The sequence below is a fragment of the Amphibalanus amphitrite genome, unplaced genomic scaffold (genome assembly GCF_019059575.1).
Source record: "Amphibalanus amphitrite isolate SeventyFive unplaced genomic scaffold, NRLGWU_Aamphi_draft 001021F_arrow, whole genome shotgun sequence".
NCBI lineage: Eukaryota > Metazoa > Arthropoda > Thecostraca > Balanomorpha > Balanidae > Amphibalanus > Amphibalanus amphitrite.
Window position 1 is genome coordinate 157,366 of NW_024882515.1, and position 18,169 is coordinate 175,534.

Here is an 18,169-nt window from a genome sequence, read left to right on the forward strand (position 1 = left end):
CGACACCCAGATCTGGATCACGGGCAAGAAACAAGACTTGCCTCAGCTGGTGACACAACTCGAGACCGCTCTCCAGAGTATGTTCGACTGGTTTTGTAGCAACAACATGAAAGTGAATGAGGCAAAAACTGAGCTCATGTTATTCGGAACAAGGCAAATGCTGAGAGATATCGCGGAGGTGACCGTTAAATTTAATGGTGCCACCATTAGATCTATGAACCAGGCCCGCAACCTAGGAGTGATATTTGACCAACACCTCGACTTTCGTCTGCATGTAGACCAGCTTGTACCGAAGTGCACCGGCATGTTACTCGCTTTGAACCATGCAAAACACGTGATTCCAATGGCCACTGTAAAATATCTCATTACCGCGCTAGTTTTTCCCGTGATGCGATACTGCATGTCTGTATACGGCATTTGTAACAAAACGCAGGTCCACCGAATTCAAAAGTTGATTAACTTCGCTGCGCGTGTTGTGTCTGGACGTCGGAAGACCGACCATATTTCTGACGTGGTTCGATCGCTGGGTTGGTTCAAAGCAGACGAGCTCATTTCCTATCATCGAGTTCTTGTCATTCACCGACTCATGTCATGCCTCGTTCCGCCGCCATTAGCGCAGACTATCGGTGCTCCTGCTCGCCGCCAGCACGATCACGACACACGGTCTGCTGACCTCCTGACTGTGCCACGTATTCGTACCGAGACTGGTCGCAAGCGCTTGTGTTTCAGCGGTGTGAAATTGTATAATGAGGTACCGAAGCCTGCAGGAACCTCATTCAAGACTGCTGCAAAGCGCCACCTGCGTGCCGTCGAAACGTGACGAGAGCTGGAGCCATGGGGTTTGTTGGCGAGTGCTGTGATTACCTGTGCGCCCTATATGGATAATGGGTATACTGTCACCTGCCTTACGTTTTTGTTTGTGTATCTGTGCTTTGGATGGATGCTACTGTATGTTTACCTTTTATCACTGTTTTATTTTTACTACGTACGATGGCGAAAAGCCACCAGTTTGCGTGGATCTATCGTGAATACACATTGAATTGAATTGAATTGAATTGACTGTTTTAAGCCTTCCAATAGCTCGTCAATTTTCTATCACGGAAGAAATCATTTTATCCTTCAGATAATCTGCAAATCACTTACAACTTGTGTAATCAACAAATAAAAACAATTTGCTACCATTTTTATTCAGCAGAAACAAGCGCAGCTCAGTTTGGTTTTCGACAGCGGGGACAACAATGGCTTATCCGGCTCATCTTCCCCCAGGTGAAAATGGCTCATCTTGCCCCACCCGTGGCCATTTTCGATTAATGACACCCGCTAAGGAAAATAACCATGCACCGCAGATAACAGCCATCTCATTTTTTTAAAGGCAAAACATGTCTTAGTTATCAGGGGCGATACCACATGTTACCGGGTGCTGAGCGTGAGAACGTTGCCGTCTCGCGTGAAAGACTGCAGCATCGTAAGCGAACGGCACATGGAAGCTCAAGTCAATTAGCGCCATAGGAGCTGAGAAACAAAGGGTGGCTTAACTTGCCCCTTGGCTCATCTTACCTCACTCTCCCCTATTTGGGGCTCTCAACTTTGATTTGTTAAAGTTGTTTGTCTGTTCATTATAAAAGCTGTCAAATTTGCCGTATCATTAAACTTTTATTGAGTTTGTATTTCACACTTATCTAAAATGAACAATTTTGTCACTGGCTTCTTTTATGAATGGAATTGGATGGTCGCATGAATGACGAATGAATAGCTCCATTTGAGCATCAGCTTAAATCAATCCTAAAATTTAATCTACCAGTCTGCAACGAAAAGGTTTAAAAACCAGTGCAAGTTAGGTGCAGTTTCTAATCTATGCCGTTTTTTTTTTATTAAGTGTCTCATAGCTCCTTAATCTTGAGCCGCTTCTCTTACGATTCATTTTATGTGGTGCTTACCAGGGCTGCGGAGTCGGAGTCGGAGTCGGAGTCGGAGTCGGTCGGAGTCGACAGTTGTGACCGGAGTCGGAGTCGGAGTCGGAGTCGATTTTAGAAACCCGAGCCGGAGTCGGAGTCGGAGTCACCGAAAATCTGTCGACTCCGCAGCCCTGCTAGGTCTGCGGAGTCGGAGTCGGGAGTTGGAGTCGGTCGGAGTCGACAATTCTGCCCGGAGTCGGAGTCGGAGTCGGAGCTGGTTTTTGAAAGCCAGAGTCGGAGTCGGAGTCGGAGTCGCCGAAAATCCATCGACTCCGCAGCCCTGGTGCTTACATTGTTCAAGAAGTAGTATTCGAGCTCGTTGGTCTTAAAAACTGCTATCGAAGTAAATTTAAGTGTTTCGGGCTTCGGCACTTAAAAACCAATCGATATTTAACCCTCACCCACTTAGGCATTTCTTTTCAGCGTCTTATATGTAGCGGAGGGGCGTAGAAACCCTCAGCCATTCATGAATAGCCAGAGCTTCGCTGAAAAATAAAAAAGAGCGAGCTGCTCGTGACGAGAGAAATTCGATGATTTGAGGGCCCTGGTCATCGCTGACGAGAGAAAGCCAATTATTTTTATGTCCTGGTCAATGCTGAGATCCTAGGTCACTGGTTGACCTCCCAGACCAGGTTAACCCTCGCCCGCACATGCCATTTTCCCATCCTAGAACGCACAAGGGGGGGGGGGGTTGCCACCCCCCCCGCGCCATTTCGTTCCTGTTGGAGATAGAGCTTAGCGGTAAAGACCAAAAAGATTCTTTGGGAAGAGACGAATCCAATGATACCCAGTTTTACCTTCTCAGGTCAGTCAGTGACCTTCCAGGTCAGGTCAAACTAAAAAATGTTGCTGTTTTTGGTCACAGTTGGATATCAAGTGCGCTGCTTATCATATACCGATGACGATGCCGTTTTTTGGTGCCAAGCCAGCTAGAACCTCTGTCACAATACCCGACCAGGTTTTTGCTGCTGAGGTCATTTCAGGTCAAGTTAGGTCAAGGTCAATTATATGTGTTTGTATGTCTGTGTGTGTGTCTGTGTGTATACTGATGTGTGCACCGATTGTTTATGTGTCCATATTACATGAAATCATGATCTGAGAAGCTTTTACCAAAAATGCAGTCAAAAAAATTCACAAAAAGTAAGTTCCGCTTGCCTAAAACGCAATTATCTTAGATGACCTAGGTTGACCTTGACCCTGACCTTGACATCTGTACATCGTCGAACAACATGTTCCATGATAGGTGGGAGGTAAGACTGGCAAAAAAGGCCGAAATTAAGGTGTCAGAAGCTCACAAGGCCCATAGCCAACGCAAGATGTTGATAATTGGCCATTTGGGTCATGACATGACCTGAAAAACAAGGTCATATCTCCGAAACCAAAAACCACAGAAACTTGAAATTTTCAGTGGACATCGGGAAAGGACAGAGGAGCAGCTATACGAAAAATCAGCCTCCTAGCTCTAAAAATGTTGAGTGCAGAGCAGAAAAACTACCTGGGGGTGGCAACCACCCCCCCCCCCCCATGTGCGGGCGAGGGTTAATAACCCAAAAGCACGGAAAATTGGGTCCTGCTAGAATTTCTACAAGTGAAGTTTGCTGGGACTTGGCTTGCTTCTGACTCCGAATTTGCACTTGCTTTGATCAAAGATGATGTATCAAAGCATTTGGGGTAGGACGGGTCACGCCAGATCACCCATTAGGCGTTCTGCCGGCTATCCATAGAATGTTAACCAGCACTTACAGCCTTGCAACATATTGCATAGGCACTAAGTATGCCTAGTTTTCAAATGCTAAAATGAGTGCTAAATTTCAAACCAACACTTCCTAAAAACCACAGTAAAAAGGTGTAAATTTAAGGAAGCTAACCGAGATAATTTCAAGTAAATGACCTTAACCTGAGTTTCACGCGACCTTGGCACCCACAACAATCAATGAGACAAACATTAGATAGTATATTTCACATGTTGTCACGTTGCTAATCACGAAACGACTAAGGAAACACACAGATGTGCGCTGACTTTCAATTGCTATTCTGGCCTGACATGATCTTGAGAAAAATAATCACAGGTGAAAGGTAATTTGGTTCAGGGATATAAAATTCTCAGACAAGATGCAAAAATTATCAGGGCTATTTAATTTTCCGGGAAGTTGTAAAATTGATTAACTCCAGGGCACCAAAGAATCGTCGCAATCCTTCGCTTTGCCGCGATTTATTGGTGAAAAGCAGGGGGCGCGGTCTACCTACCTCTACTTATATGTGTGGTGAGGGCTAATATTCATTTTATCTGTGTTATTAATATGCAACAATTACTACATGAACTGAGACCAGTCCATATGGGTATGTTTTTCTCACAGACAATGACAATATAAAAACAATGCGAATAAAACCAAACGTTTCGGACAACAACGTGCCTTCGTCATTGGAGAAAAATAAGTGTATAGGTTTAACATCGATGAGAACTATATGCGGCACCGTCTCGGTCTGGCCAGCCGGGTTGCCGATAAAATACACAAATGTTTATAAGCTTCCATGATGTGCTTAAAAAACTGCTGAAAATATATCTTTAAAAACAAAACAAAAATAACTACTTCATCGATTTTATCGAAAGAAAACATATATGCCTAATTACTTATTTCTTGCCACTGACGGAGGCACTTTTTTGTGCGAAACGTCTGTTTTATTCGTATTATTATTGTATTGTCATTCCCTGTGAGAAAAAGGATAACTCATCAGTTAGTAACCATAACAGCGAAACGGCTTAATGTAACACAATTAACATGTGTATACGAAACCTATAAGTCCCTAAAAATAATCCTATTTACAGATTTTAAAAAGATACAGCTTATACAGCTTAGGCATATAATTTTTTCTGCATTAAGATAATATTCATTTATCTCCACAGAATATGGTAAATTAGTGCTGCTGAAGTTCGCTTTCGAAGCGTCTCCTCCAGGAATTCCACAGCTCTCGTGCCATTTTGGATCACGGAACATGGCTGGGCGCAGGACAGGCCGTCTGCGAGCTTGGACGGACCACGTGACCACCTCCTCCCCTCCCCCTCACTCCCGTCCCCTTCCCCAGCAGGGCGTCCGATCTAACCGCGCCCCAGGCAGTCGGCTCGGTCCGACCCTCCCCTGGTCGAGCCACGGCCCGGTGCCGCCTGAGTTTGTGCCGGGTGCAAAACTGGAGCAGTCACTAGCGCCGGAACTAGTAGTCAGCACGACCATCGTCAGATGGCAGGAGTAAACGGAATAAGCGGTTCCATGTTTCAGAAGGAATGGGGCAGGAAAAAGCGCTGAAAACAATGTTTTGCTGATATAGCCATAAAAAGTTCACTGAATTAGGAGAGCAGCACATCAGTTTAAAGCCCTTCAGATGGTGGTTTTAATAAGCACACAATCATTTCCCAATTCGCCTCCAACGGTGTCACAGGCAAAGAATACGCTGAAATACTAGTGTGTACAGAAGCAACTGCGGGTCCCTGTACAGTCACTCCCCTGCCAACCAATCAGAGGCAGATCCTGAGTGATGTCATTCCTGATGCTCGCAAGGGGTACTCCACTCCTAACGACGCAAAAATGATTAACTTCATTTCAACATCATTGATAGCACTCACCATATATTGTTTTTGATGTCAATTGGAAGTCCTACTCATTTTTTAGCGGCAAAAGAGTGCACCATTTGGCTAAGAATTGGCCGGTTTTGAAGATATAGATGATTTTAATACCCTCTGCAGTAGTTATTTATTTTCACATCGTGAGCAATTCCGTCAAGACAAACTGCTATTACATGCTCGTGTCATCACATAACAATGTACAGAGGGAAGGAACACTACATAACACACGCAGGCACGCACGCACGCACGAGCTAGAGCCTCGAGGAAAAAAACGACCCCTACCGGACACGATTTGGTAGCCGAGGTGTGTGACGTCAGCCGGGCGTGAAGTTTTCCCTTCACCATAGGCTTTACACACAAACTGGCCGAAGTTCATGCCAGGATAGCCCGGCCTAAAAGTGCAAATAATGGTAAAATTTTGCCCTCATTAGATCCATTGCTTCATTTCATAACTATAGTTCATTTTTTTTTCAAAACCGGTTTGGCTCCAAGTACGTTCTTCGACTAAGCACGCGTTTTAGCCAGCGAAACGGCCAAAAACTGAACTTGAGAAAATCGAACGTCGCCTTATTTTAACATGTGAATTATTCCCGATAAATTCCATAGGGGAAGGTGGGGTAAGACGGACCAGCTAAGTTTTGAGGCCGCATATCTTGCTACACTGCTCTCGTAATTCATATTATTTATAGTCTTCGGAATGCTCAATCCTTCCTCTGTTGATATGTGTAAAGACTAAATTTCAAATTAAAGACATCTAGGTGGTGGATGCTCTTAAAGAGGGACATGTCAAAAACTCAGACAAGAAAAAACGTGGGGTAGGACGGACCACCCAGCAGTGCCTGCTATCCGTTCATGTGTGTTACACTTCTGCTCTGTACTCTTGTAAGAAAAAGTAACCAGAATGGTAAAATAACAAAATGAGCCTTTATTCTTTACTCATTTGTGATGGAAGTGCAGCTAAAAGCTGGGAACATGTGTGTTGATTGTCGTTTGGCATGAATGCATGCTAACTGAGCACTTGCATGCATGGCTCACATGCAACAAAGACTCCTTCCTGAAAAATTAGCTTAAACTTGTGTCAATGTTTTGGAAAAGAACTTTCTATATGCAGGGTGCAATGGACCACCACAGGGTAAGATGGACCACAGTGGTCCGTCTTGCCCCAAATCTAAATTCTGTCATTATCATGACGTATATGTCAAATAGCCCAACATTGCAAAACCTTGCCTTTCCTAGAGTGTGACTATAACTAAGTTTATAACTTTGTTCTTCACAGTAAAGTGCAAAATAGAAACTAATCATGCAAGAAAGGCGCCGTAATTGAATCACCCGTAGACCTCTTATATTAGATCGGTTTGACGAAAAACAACATTTTTCTCAATAACTCAAAAGCTATGCATCCTAGCAGCATGAGCTCAAGGTGGCCATTGTTACGAAGGAAAACAAACATAGTGAGTGCATAAAGCAGTAGATACCAGCAGCGGTTCAGCCGGGAGGGCTGGTGATCCGTCTTGCCCCGCTGGGCCGTCTTACCCCACCTTCCCCTACGTGCTTTTTAGAACTAGACATTAGAACAGTGGTGATGTCATGCTGTGAAACTTTCATTGCAATGTAATGTATACCTACCATAAACAGAACCGTTTACTCGATTCTGACCACGGCAACAGTGAAAAATGAAGCTTTCCTAAAACTTGTCGACATTTGGTGCCACCGTAGGGACATTGGGAGCCAGCTGCCACCAGTGACGTCATCATAGTATGATGATTTTTGAAGATACAATTTCCATGTATTTACCGAACATAATTTGAAACTGAATATTTTACCGGTAAGAAATTATTGACCAGACGCTGATGTTGCCAAAACTCACGTGAGACCTTCGATAATGAACTTGGAGCCAAACCGGTTTTGAAATAAAACGAACTATAAAAACGTCCGTTATTAGGCCTCGATTAAGGTATAAAGTAAATAGTAGACAATGTAAAAGCATGACCTTTTTTCCTCGATAATTACCCAAACTAATGCTGTACAAATATATACTTTATTTGAATCTACTTTATTGTATAGAATATACTTTATTCTACTATTTATAAACATGTTCCTCGCACAAGCACTAACCTCATTAAAGGAAGGGTGCCACCTTCCGAAATTTTTGTTCTATGAATCTATTTTACTTATTTGAATTTTTAGACGTGGTTAGCGCGTCCACAATATACAAAAAACCGAAACATTGCATTTAATACATTGGCCAAAAAAAAAGATCGTTGTTTATATCACCACTACAACTCAAGGTCGTTTGATGTGGCAGCTAGGACGGCTGGCATATCCTGTTGTCATGGCAACATATCATTCTGCCATTTGCATTGATGGCGCAACTGAGACAAAAAGATGAACAAATAAAAAGGAATAATAAATAAATAAATTATATAGATTACACATGCTACGCGAAGATACGTCAAAAAAACATCAAATAAGTCGAGTAAAGGTTTTTCCTTTACAATGCTTAAGAGATCTATGGAACCCTTTCACCCTTCCTGCAACTTACTAGAAAAACTTCCCAATTAAAATTTTAAAACTTAAGTGTATACCATAAAGAAAAAATATACCCTTTCAAAATGATAAAACATGCTTCAAAAGTATAACTTTTATACATACCTTTGCTGATTTCATGTTTTATAAAATACCCTTAACACGACGAGGAAATAGTGCTGAAGATTTTTGCCTGCCCGAATGCTGGCAGCAAAACTCGCAAATGATAACTTCACGTGCGGATTCAATGCTGACCGTCTCGAGCATAGGTAAGTGAAGCCGGTTTTTAGGTTCATGTGAGGCTAATCTTGTAAAAACTGCGTTGTGTCCAAAAGGTGGCACCCTTCCTTTAAAGGTATAGAGTACTCAAAATAGAAGTTCAAGAAGATGTTGTCCGAGCACAATCTGGTAACATCACGTGACTTCTTTTCAGCAGTTGTATATAATTTAAGGATATATTTACATGATTGCTGTCTAAAACATCATAAATAATACACTTGTAACATCTATTACTTCTGTTTAAGTCATAACATTGCAAAACGCAAAGTTTCTCACAGCAGTCACGTGACCAAAGGTGTAGCTTTTTTTCTACACCGCCACCCATGAACAGGTGACCAGGAGTGCCCCCTCCCTCTATCCCAGCGACACACAGAACCTTACGTTAACACCAGTGAACTTAAATGATAAGTCGCGGCACTCCCAGCCAAGAGTAAGGAAAAAACAAAAAATGCAAAAAACGAGAGAAATATCAGTGGAGTATGCATGCTGTTAATATGCATAGTACTTTAAGAGAAGCAAAGTAGTCACAACTGAAAACAGTTAGTTACTGCCCTTCTACGCCTGGAACGCCCACTGATGCACACTTACACAGGGTATTGTTAGTGGGAGGAAGGGATTAGAGGGAGAGCAGTCATACATACATGGGAGATGGTCGTAGGTAGCATTTCTGGTCAAATTCAAGCAAGGTCATTCACTGAGCCTCTGTACAGCTGTCCCAACTAAGCAGAGCTTGTTGTCAGACAGCCCACAGAGGCCAGTTCCGAGGTGGTTGGAGTAGAAATTAATGTTTTTATTTATGATTTATCTACATTTTAGAAATATTACAATGAATAGGTGTTTACCTTGTCATCAGCCTAGAAAAGTTAAAGTAAGTAAGGCGTTTTTAGTTGCATAATGTATATTTGTTCATGAACACGGATTTAACGTGTCCTAACTCCCAAATACTTCGATATTATACCCGAGTTTTGCAAACCAATCGAAAGGCTTAGAACGATCATTTGGTGCAGGTAGGGGTGCTTTTCGTATAACTTAAATTGTGTTTTTCTGTATTTCTCGTTAAGTGCCGAATTTCTTTCAAAACTTATCAAAATTTTCAAAAAATCCTTTCCATGAAATTCACCGTTAAATTCTACATCACCCTCAGCAAAAATTGATGAAAAATATCAAACGGTTTTAATTTTACAGCAATTTTACTAAACCAATACCGTACTGTCTCAAATAGCCCCACTCTACGGTACTGAAAGTTTCGTCGCGATCGGTCGCTTTTTACGCGAGTTATTTGCGAAAAGCCTTAGGAGGGAGGGGGTGCATCAGCCCCCACTGTGCGGTCGAGGGACCATGTTACAGGCAAAGTGAAAACTCGGGCATTTTGCAAAATGCGTAGGCAATTTGCAAAATACCTGACCCACCCGGCATTCTGCAAGCTGCCTAGGTATTTTACAAAATGCCTGCCTGACATGCCAGGCATTTTGCAAAATGCCCAAATTTCCATATCAGTATCTTACTATTTGAACAGGATCCATCTGTCTGTTTGGATCCATTTCCATATCTAACTTACCTACTATTCCAACAGAATCCGTCTGTTTGTGTGTCCGCACATCGTGTCGTGGGTTCAATTAACCTCGCCTACAGGGCAGACGGTACGGCGTAGGAGGTTGAAATTTGCACACCTTATAGGTGACAGAGGGGGTCAGCGCCTTTTCTAGGTTCCGACTCGCTGGTGTGCACGGTTGGCACGTGGCGCGTGCCGGAAGAACGCCAATGAAATTTTGATCGGTTCGTAGATCTTCATTGAGAGCCGGGGTCGACAAACTTTGTGAACTAAATGCATGCCGATCGGTGGCGGGTGCCTCCCATTGGCGGATGGGCAAGTTATTAATTTGAATAAAAAGTGGTGAGAGAATGTGTGGATTTTCGTTCAATGAGAACAGTTTGCGATACAAGTATTAAAATGTACCGCGTCTGCCGGAATTCGTCACATTGGTCACTGCGCGCCATTTTTGCCGCAAATTGCACAACTTTGTCTAATATGCTGCAATAAGGGTACAACTTGGTGCCAGGATGCATGCTCAACCAACAGGTTCAGATGCGCCGCGTTTGCCGGAATGCGCAACAATTATCTCAGAGCGTCATTTTTGCCGTAAATCGCACAGTTTTGTCAAATATGGTCCGATATGGGTGCAATTTGGTGTAAAAATGCATGCTCAATCACCGGGTGAAAATGCACCGCGTTTGCCGTAACACGCCACATTTGTCACAAAGCGCCATTTCCGACAAAACCGATTAAGGGTAATGGAATGGCACGAATAGGAGCGGGGCTAGAAGATCTGTTAAATTCTGATTTTTAAAAAAAACATTTATTGGATCCAATTAGTATGTGACCTGTCATGACCCAGTGGTAGGTAGTGGTAGTGGTAGGGGTAGTAATAGTGGTAGGGGTAGGAGGTAGAGGTAGGGGTAGGGGTAGTGGTGGCTTGGCGTGAAAATTTCACCCCCGTAGCCCTTACCGTTCCCGAGCAATAACCTGTTTTTGCCGATTCTAATGCTAACCCTATGGCGCACATGAGCACGCGCCATGGGCGCACCCCCGGCCGCATCGTGCCCAAAATTTAATACGACCTGTTCAATTACGTGACCCACGAGTCGTCAAAATTTCACCGTCCTGCGTCAAACGACGGCGCCGCAATAAGCGTTTTTGGGAGTAACCCCGACGGCGTCGGCGTGGGCGGACTTTTTAAGATTTATAATAGTAGACTAGAGGTACAGGTTTACGCGATAACTGTATGTTTTGATATGTATGATTAACGGATGCATTAGTTTGGGTGTAGAAACTTCATTTTTATTGGTATTATTTGTGTAGAACTGGGTAACTGCTTTTACTTGAACTGTAAAGTATGATGGTGATGCATGCGAGTTGTTCGAGCCCTTTGTAAGATTAGGATGTTACTTAATTCAACCCTACCCTACCCTACCTACCCTACCCCTACCCTACCCTACCCTTACAACACCCTACCCTACCCTACCCTACCCTACCCTACCCTTACACTACCCTACCCTTCCCTACACCAGTGTGGCTAAATTCATTTTATGTTAGGGGGAGGATGTAGAAAAAAAGGCCGGAAAGGATGTCGTTATTTTCATAAAACTTGACTTCGACCCATTTTAATCACCGTTTATATATATGTCACGAGAAAATGATGTAGAAATATTGAATATTGATATTCGGGATGTTAAATGAGGTTTTTAAGTCGGGTCATATAATTGAACATTTTGGTTATTCAAATGGCTGTCTTGGCGCGTTGTGAGAGCTTGCGAGGTTTGTGTTTCTCTTGCTCCCAGATGTTTAGGTTCGAGGTTGTTATTATAAGTTGTGACTGCCATGAGGATGTTTTATTTATATTTTTAGGATGTCATTATACTTCTCATTATGGGTGGATTTCCCCGCAACATAACAATTTTGGACACACTGCCCTACACTACCCTACCCTACCCTACCCTACCCTACCCTACCCTACCCTACCCCTACACTACCCTACCCTACCCTACCCTACCCTACCCTACCCTTACACCACCCTACACTACCCTACCCTACCCTTCCCTACCCTTAACTACCCTACCCCTACCCTACCCTACCCTACACCTACCCTACCCTACCCCTACCCCTACCCTACCCTACCCTATCCTACCCTACCCCTACCCCTACGCTACCCTACCCTACTCCTACCCTACCCTACCCTACCCTACCCTACCCTACCCTACCCTACCCTACCCTACCCTACCCCTACCCTACCCTACCCCTAACCCTACACTACCCTACTCCAACCCTACCCTACTGTCGCCACGTGTCCTCTGGTATTTCACACGCCAACGACACAGATTTAGCCGGATGATTGACAAGGACTGTAGGAGAGCGATGGGTAGATCAGGATGGTGAGGAAGACGCCAGCCGCTGCCCGATTCCAGCCTCTCGATGGGGAGACCACTGTAATCGGACAGATCAACCGATACTCCGGCGCCTCGATGGCAAGGATAGCCGGAGCCGACTGGTCGCACCCCTGTCTGAGCGGAGACCCCGCACCCGAGCCTCGATGGCAAGACCCGGGGAACGAGTTTAAGCTCAGTGACTCGATGGCGAGACACTGTGGCCGCCTCCCTCACACACCCCGGAAGAGGCCGTGTTATGAGTCCCGGATGAAAGGAAATGATCGGCTACTCGCACGCTATGAAGACTCGCTGCTGTTCACTGTCCCGTCCCCTTTTCCACTGGTCCAGCCAAGATTACTTTACTACTCAGGTTGGTTCACTAGGGAAATAAAGGCGCCGTAGCTACGTCACGGATTTGGTAGCAATCTGGTAGCAATTTTTGCAGACATCAATGGCGCACGTGTTGTTTGATCGTCGCCAATACTATTTTACTGCACTATTTTGTTATTTCACTGCAATGTATTGTACATTACATTTGAAAATTAAAATAAAGAAATATTCGTAACCCAGCAAGTCAGTTATTCTTTGAGGCAGCACTCTGTCAGCATTGAGCCTTCAGAATGTGTCATTTGATAGACTTTCCCACATTTTCTACTCTTGTGGAAAACTTTCTTAGTCATCAAAAATGTATGCACATATGAATAATTAGAACTTCATTTTCAAAGTTTTATAGAAATAAGATTTCACATTACATTGTCATAAGTCTACCTGTCCATTTCGTCCAACCAATTAAATATTCATCCAGCAGAAGGCAGGTACCTCTGAGAAGGTACTGATATCTCTTATCTACACCAATATTTCAGGAAAATGACAGAGACTGAGAAGCTATTAAAACTTCAGGGTATGAAAGGGATGTTATGGCTTATGCACATTGAAAAACATCAGATAATGCTTTTGAACCATCTCATTCACCAGCACACATTAATCCGGCTCCTGGCTTCTGTCAAGGAAACATTCCAAAATAATGCATTATTTTATTTCATTGACCACCTTGCAAAAGACAAACAGCAATCACATCACCACCAAAAACAAAAATAGTCAACAGGTAGGTACCAGCTGATCTAGCCGTGCTGTCACTGTGTCATGTGCCTTTGAAAAACTTGAGCAGTCAGGGTTAAATAAACACCCCAAACTTAGCCATTCATGCATGAACAAGTGCAAATTCTGGTCGAGCATTTTAATAAAAATGAAACTAACAGCATTGTAGGTTACAATTATAAAAGACAATTACAAAAAACAGCAGAGCTTACTCTACAAGGCATAACCATTAATTTTATAACTGACATCCAAATTCGCATCTCCGAAGTTTAACCCACCTACCAGCCACCTGCACATTTCTGCGCACATGTGCTGCGCAGTATGCACAGTCACTACACATTACACAATTATGAGAATTAAAATAGTTTTAAACAATCAAGCAAGTCAGGACTGGTATGCAGATTCACAAGTTCTCTCAACATCTTCAATTACCAACAATCAAGAGCACCTTGTGATCTCAGTAACTCCGCAGATCCATCTTCTGTTTTCCATTTTCAGTTTTCAATTGAAATATAAGTTCCATCTGGGAGACACATGTTGCATCATTATGTTTAAACAATTATTATGCTTGAACTTTTGGTTTTTTATGTGAACTTCACTTCAAAAGTTGATTCAATTTTTAAAGTTTATATAATTTGTATAATGCTACGATCACGGCGCACCAAATCACAGATAACTTAGAAATAACCAAGCAAAAGCCACATTCTTCAGCAAACTATGAGAGCTACCTGATCCATGCTGCGTTGAAATAATTGAAAATCGCCAAAATCAGTCAAAATATGACAATTAAATTAATAAAAACTTCACAAAACTCTGATTTGTGAGGCAATGCGCAACAGAAATGCGAGGGAATATGGTAGTAATCTGGTAGCAATTATGAAGGATTTCCCCTGTCGCTGATAAAAAACACTTGAAACAAATTTTTCAACGCAGAGGAAATCCTTCATTATGAGTTGCAGGGACCATTTGATTGGCCCATTTTAGATAAATATAGGCCGAATGTTTCGATTTCAACCCCATTTATCGTAATGAGACGAATCCATTGGCTTAGTGGTACGTCTTTTGAACACATGTAGGCCTTAGATTTCTCCTTAGCCCGCCTGAAACACACCATGCTTTGCATGCATTTCTATGGGTGAAGGAAAATTCATGCGCCGTGATGACGTCACGGTAAAGGAATTCTGAAGCTCGTGAACGGGGGCTGGGTCCAGCTCCTCTCCACACCAGTTAAGATATTTTCACTTGCTGTATTGTGCACCACCACCACACCACAGCCAGAGCACCACTTCCACCCACACAGCGAGCACTTCCCCGCCGAGCATCCAGAGCGAACTCCCCTCGAGCCCCGTGCGCCGACCCGAGGTCACCTCGCCGGTGCCCCGAGGGCAGGAGCCCACACTACCAATCACGGGGCCGCTTACAATGAGCCAGCTCAGTGCCGGCATAGCCCCGAGCGCCACGTGATCGGCCGGCCGCCACATGGCCCGCTCGGTGGTCCGGGCGGCCCGGCCTGCAGCCGCCGGTGCTAACACCTACCCTACCCTACCCTACCCTACCGTACCCTACCCTACCCTATCCTACCCTACCCCTACCCCACCCTACCCTACCCTACCCTACCCTACACTACCACCGACAGTCCAAGTTTCAGCTAAATCGGCCCAGAAACGGCTGAGATATTGCAAAAACAAATTTATCGTATTTACTGGCGAATCCCCTTGGCGAAGGGTGCCCGGCGCCGGTATTCGTTGTCAAAGGTCAATGACCTTCCGGCTCTGATTATTTCCAGTCAGTTTTTAAGCGAACAACTGAGCCTAAAGCACGTGCCCTCTGCTCGGCGCCGGTCGCGGCCCCATCACGTGCACACCGCTAAACCCACCCCCTCAAGAATTAAATACGACAAATGAGTGCACGCGCTCGACTTACAGCGAAAATTTCACCCCCGTAGCCCTTACCGTTCCCGAGCAATAGCCTGTTTTTGCCGATTCTAATGCTAACCCTATGGCGCACATGAGCACGCGCCACGGGCGCACCCCCGGCCGCATCGTGCCCAAAATTCAATACGACCTGTTGAATTACGTGACCCACGAGTGGTAACCCCGACGGCGGCGGCGTGGGTGGCGTGGGAGGACTTTTTAAGATTTATAATAGTAGATTGCTACGGAGTTGATAACTTAGTGGCGCTGTTCCAGTACGATGGCGGCGCAGAAGGGCAATAGCGGTGCATTACGTGGAAGGCTGGGTTTGTTTACTTGTTCTGGAAGAACAGACTGGTCATGACCGGAGATGGGGAAGGACGATGGTGGGCCGATGATTGTGCTTTTGGTCCTGTTTGAGTGTGCTGAATGTGTTTGAAGTGGTCTTGGCTGATGAATAGACCTGCTGAACTGATTCCTCCAAATCTGTTTACGTGCCCGGGCCTTGCTGACTGTGGATTCCCCGACAATCTGAGTGGATCTCTCGACAAAATGGATGGGTCAGATCTATGATCTGAATGGATCTCTCGACAAAATTGAGGGGTTGATCTATGATTCGAGTGGGTCCCAGATTTAGATCCATGGGATCAGATCTAGGATCCATTTTCCCGGATCCATGAACATGTCTGGTGGTGGGGTCAGCCGATAGCCCTATGGCGTGGGTTAACAGACACCTGCTTAAAACGTTATCGTATTCTTCTGACCCAACTGAGCCATGTGTCTGAGTTTCATGGCACCATCTCGGCGCCGCAGTCCCGCTTCCGGTGTTCTGACGACGTCCCCACCTGCAGGGCATCCTGTCGTCAGGTGCGCCACCTCGGTCCGCCAGCGCTGCTTCGAACGGCCGGCAAGCGCCGCCGCTGCTGCCCATGTCGGCGGCCAAGCGGGCGGCGCCGTCGGGCGAGCCGCCGCGGCCGGTCGACCTGAGCCGCACGGCGCTGGACGGCACGCGGCTTCTGCAAATGCCCCGCTCTCAGTTCCGCTCGCCCGTCTCCAACCTGGATCCGTTCATCGCCCAGAAGACGGTACGTACCCAGAACACTAAGAAATGAACGATGGTGTCGCCTGGCGACACGTCCGTCAACATTAGTAACATACGGTTTTTCACCGCGGCTAGCACGTTACTTTTTTTTACCGAGCGAGCGAGCGCAGCTGGCGAGCGAAACGTCTGAGGCCTATTTCACTAACAAATTAAGCTTCTAATTACAGAAAAAAACTTGTTGAAATTTGAATGAAATGATTACCGATATTTGCTATTTCTATTCCACGAAACCTCCCAGCATGAATTTTGAGTTAACAATTAACAATTTTTAGCAAGAAAGTGTGTAGAAAAACATCGAAATCGCAAACTATTTTTCACGAAGACAAGAGCCTTATTGCATAAAATAATGTTTCCGCATGTCCGCAGTAAATCAAAATACGCACGCCTCTCTCTTCTCTTGCTGTATTCATTGCACTTTCAGATTGGCTTGAACATAACAGTGTGGCATGGTTACAAGATATTATGCCATGCCGCACGGACATTCTTCGGAAAACAAGTGTAGTTCGAAACAGCTGATCGATCAGCTGATCATCACGAGCAGTGAGCACCCACTAAATCGCAGACAACGCACTAACGCAATACAGCTGCCTAACACTAAACAGCTGGGGCATTCCACGATAGATCGTACCACTTTTTTCCAATTTGACACCCTCATCTCTCGGAATTTGACGAGAATTGGTCTCAGGGGTAATCAGGGGCTCTGAATCCACCTGTAACAATTTCAGGCTTATCAGATAAGTATTTTTTGAGTTATGGTGTATAACATTTTTTTGATCTTGCTTTGCAGCGCTAAGTTTGGCGGGCTGTAACTCTAAGACGGATTATTCAAATGCCAAATGTTATATAACATTGAACTTGCAATGAAACAGAGATTAATATGTTTTTTTTTTGAAATTTCGAAAAATCGCTTTTTTATATATGACATATCGAGTTTTCTTTCATTTTTATGTTTTGGACTTTGGGACCATTTTTTTTTTGAATTTTTATTTCTTTAAAAAAAATATTTGGCTCATTGTTAACAAATATGCAAAAAATTAGGAAGGTGTTCTTTCTATAAATATATTTATTTTACGTCACGATAACGGTTTCGAATAGTGATTTCGGGAGGGTAGCTTACAAATGGCGTGGTAAAGCTGCCTAGTGACATCACGGGTTACTGAAATTTCAATTGAAGTCTGAGTCATCTGAAAAAAGTGAAAAGAGGGTTCATCCAACCCTCTTTCCTATAAGCGCGGGGGTGAAAAAGGCTGTTTGGTTCTGACATTATTTTGGACGCCAACGACCATATCTGTCCGAGATGAAAGTACAGGACGCATACATGGTGTCCTCCAGAGGTCTCACAACTTGTATATCTGGGAATTTTTAAGTTTACGTCAGGTCAGGTCGGTCACGTGACATCACTGTTATAAGTCAGTGGGGAAATATAAAAACTGCTATTTTGGCGCCGAGAATGATCTAAAACTATCCCACGTCCATGGTATCGTGATTTCATGCACTTCTTGCAAAGTCCAACGCTTTTCTTTTGCATTGGTAACCTTGCGTGACGTCATTTATGACGTCACTAGGGTCGTACGAGTTTTTCGTCAATAACTTTCGATCAAATGGATCTAGAGAGTCGGGAAAGCCACCAAAGGACTCGGGAAGACCTTCCGAATCGAATGATATGCCATATGATACCCTTTGCCCAGCTTCGTGACCTGAGGGGATCTGACCTGACCTTGATACGAGGTAAACTACTTATGTTGACCTCACC

The 18,169-nt window shown here is 44.3% G+C and overlaps 1 protein-coding gene across 9 annotated transcripts in view; it reads left to right on the forward strand.

Moving 5' to 3' along the window:
• Positions 1 to 18,169, forward strand: part of LOC122369262 — a 125,834-nt gene that overhangs the window by 35,376 nt on the left and 72,289 nt on the right. For all 9 annotated transcript variants that reach the window (XM_043343859.1, XM_043343862.1, XM_043343860.1 and 6 more), the window contains exon 5: positions 16,166 to 16,399. In XM_043343859.1, the coding sequence (XP_043199794.1) occupies positions 16,166 to 16,399 (234 nt within the window). The remainder of the gene's footprint in view (positions 1 to 16,165; positions 16,400 to 18,169) is intronic.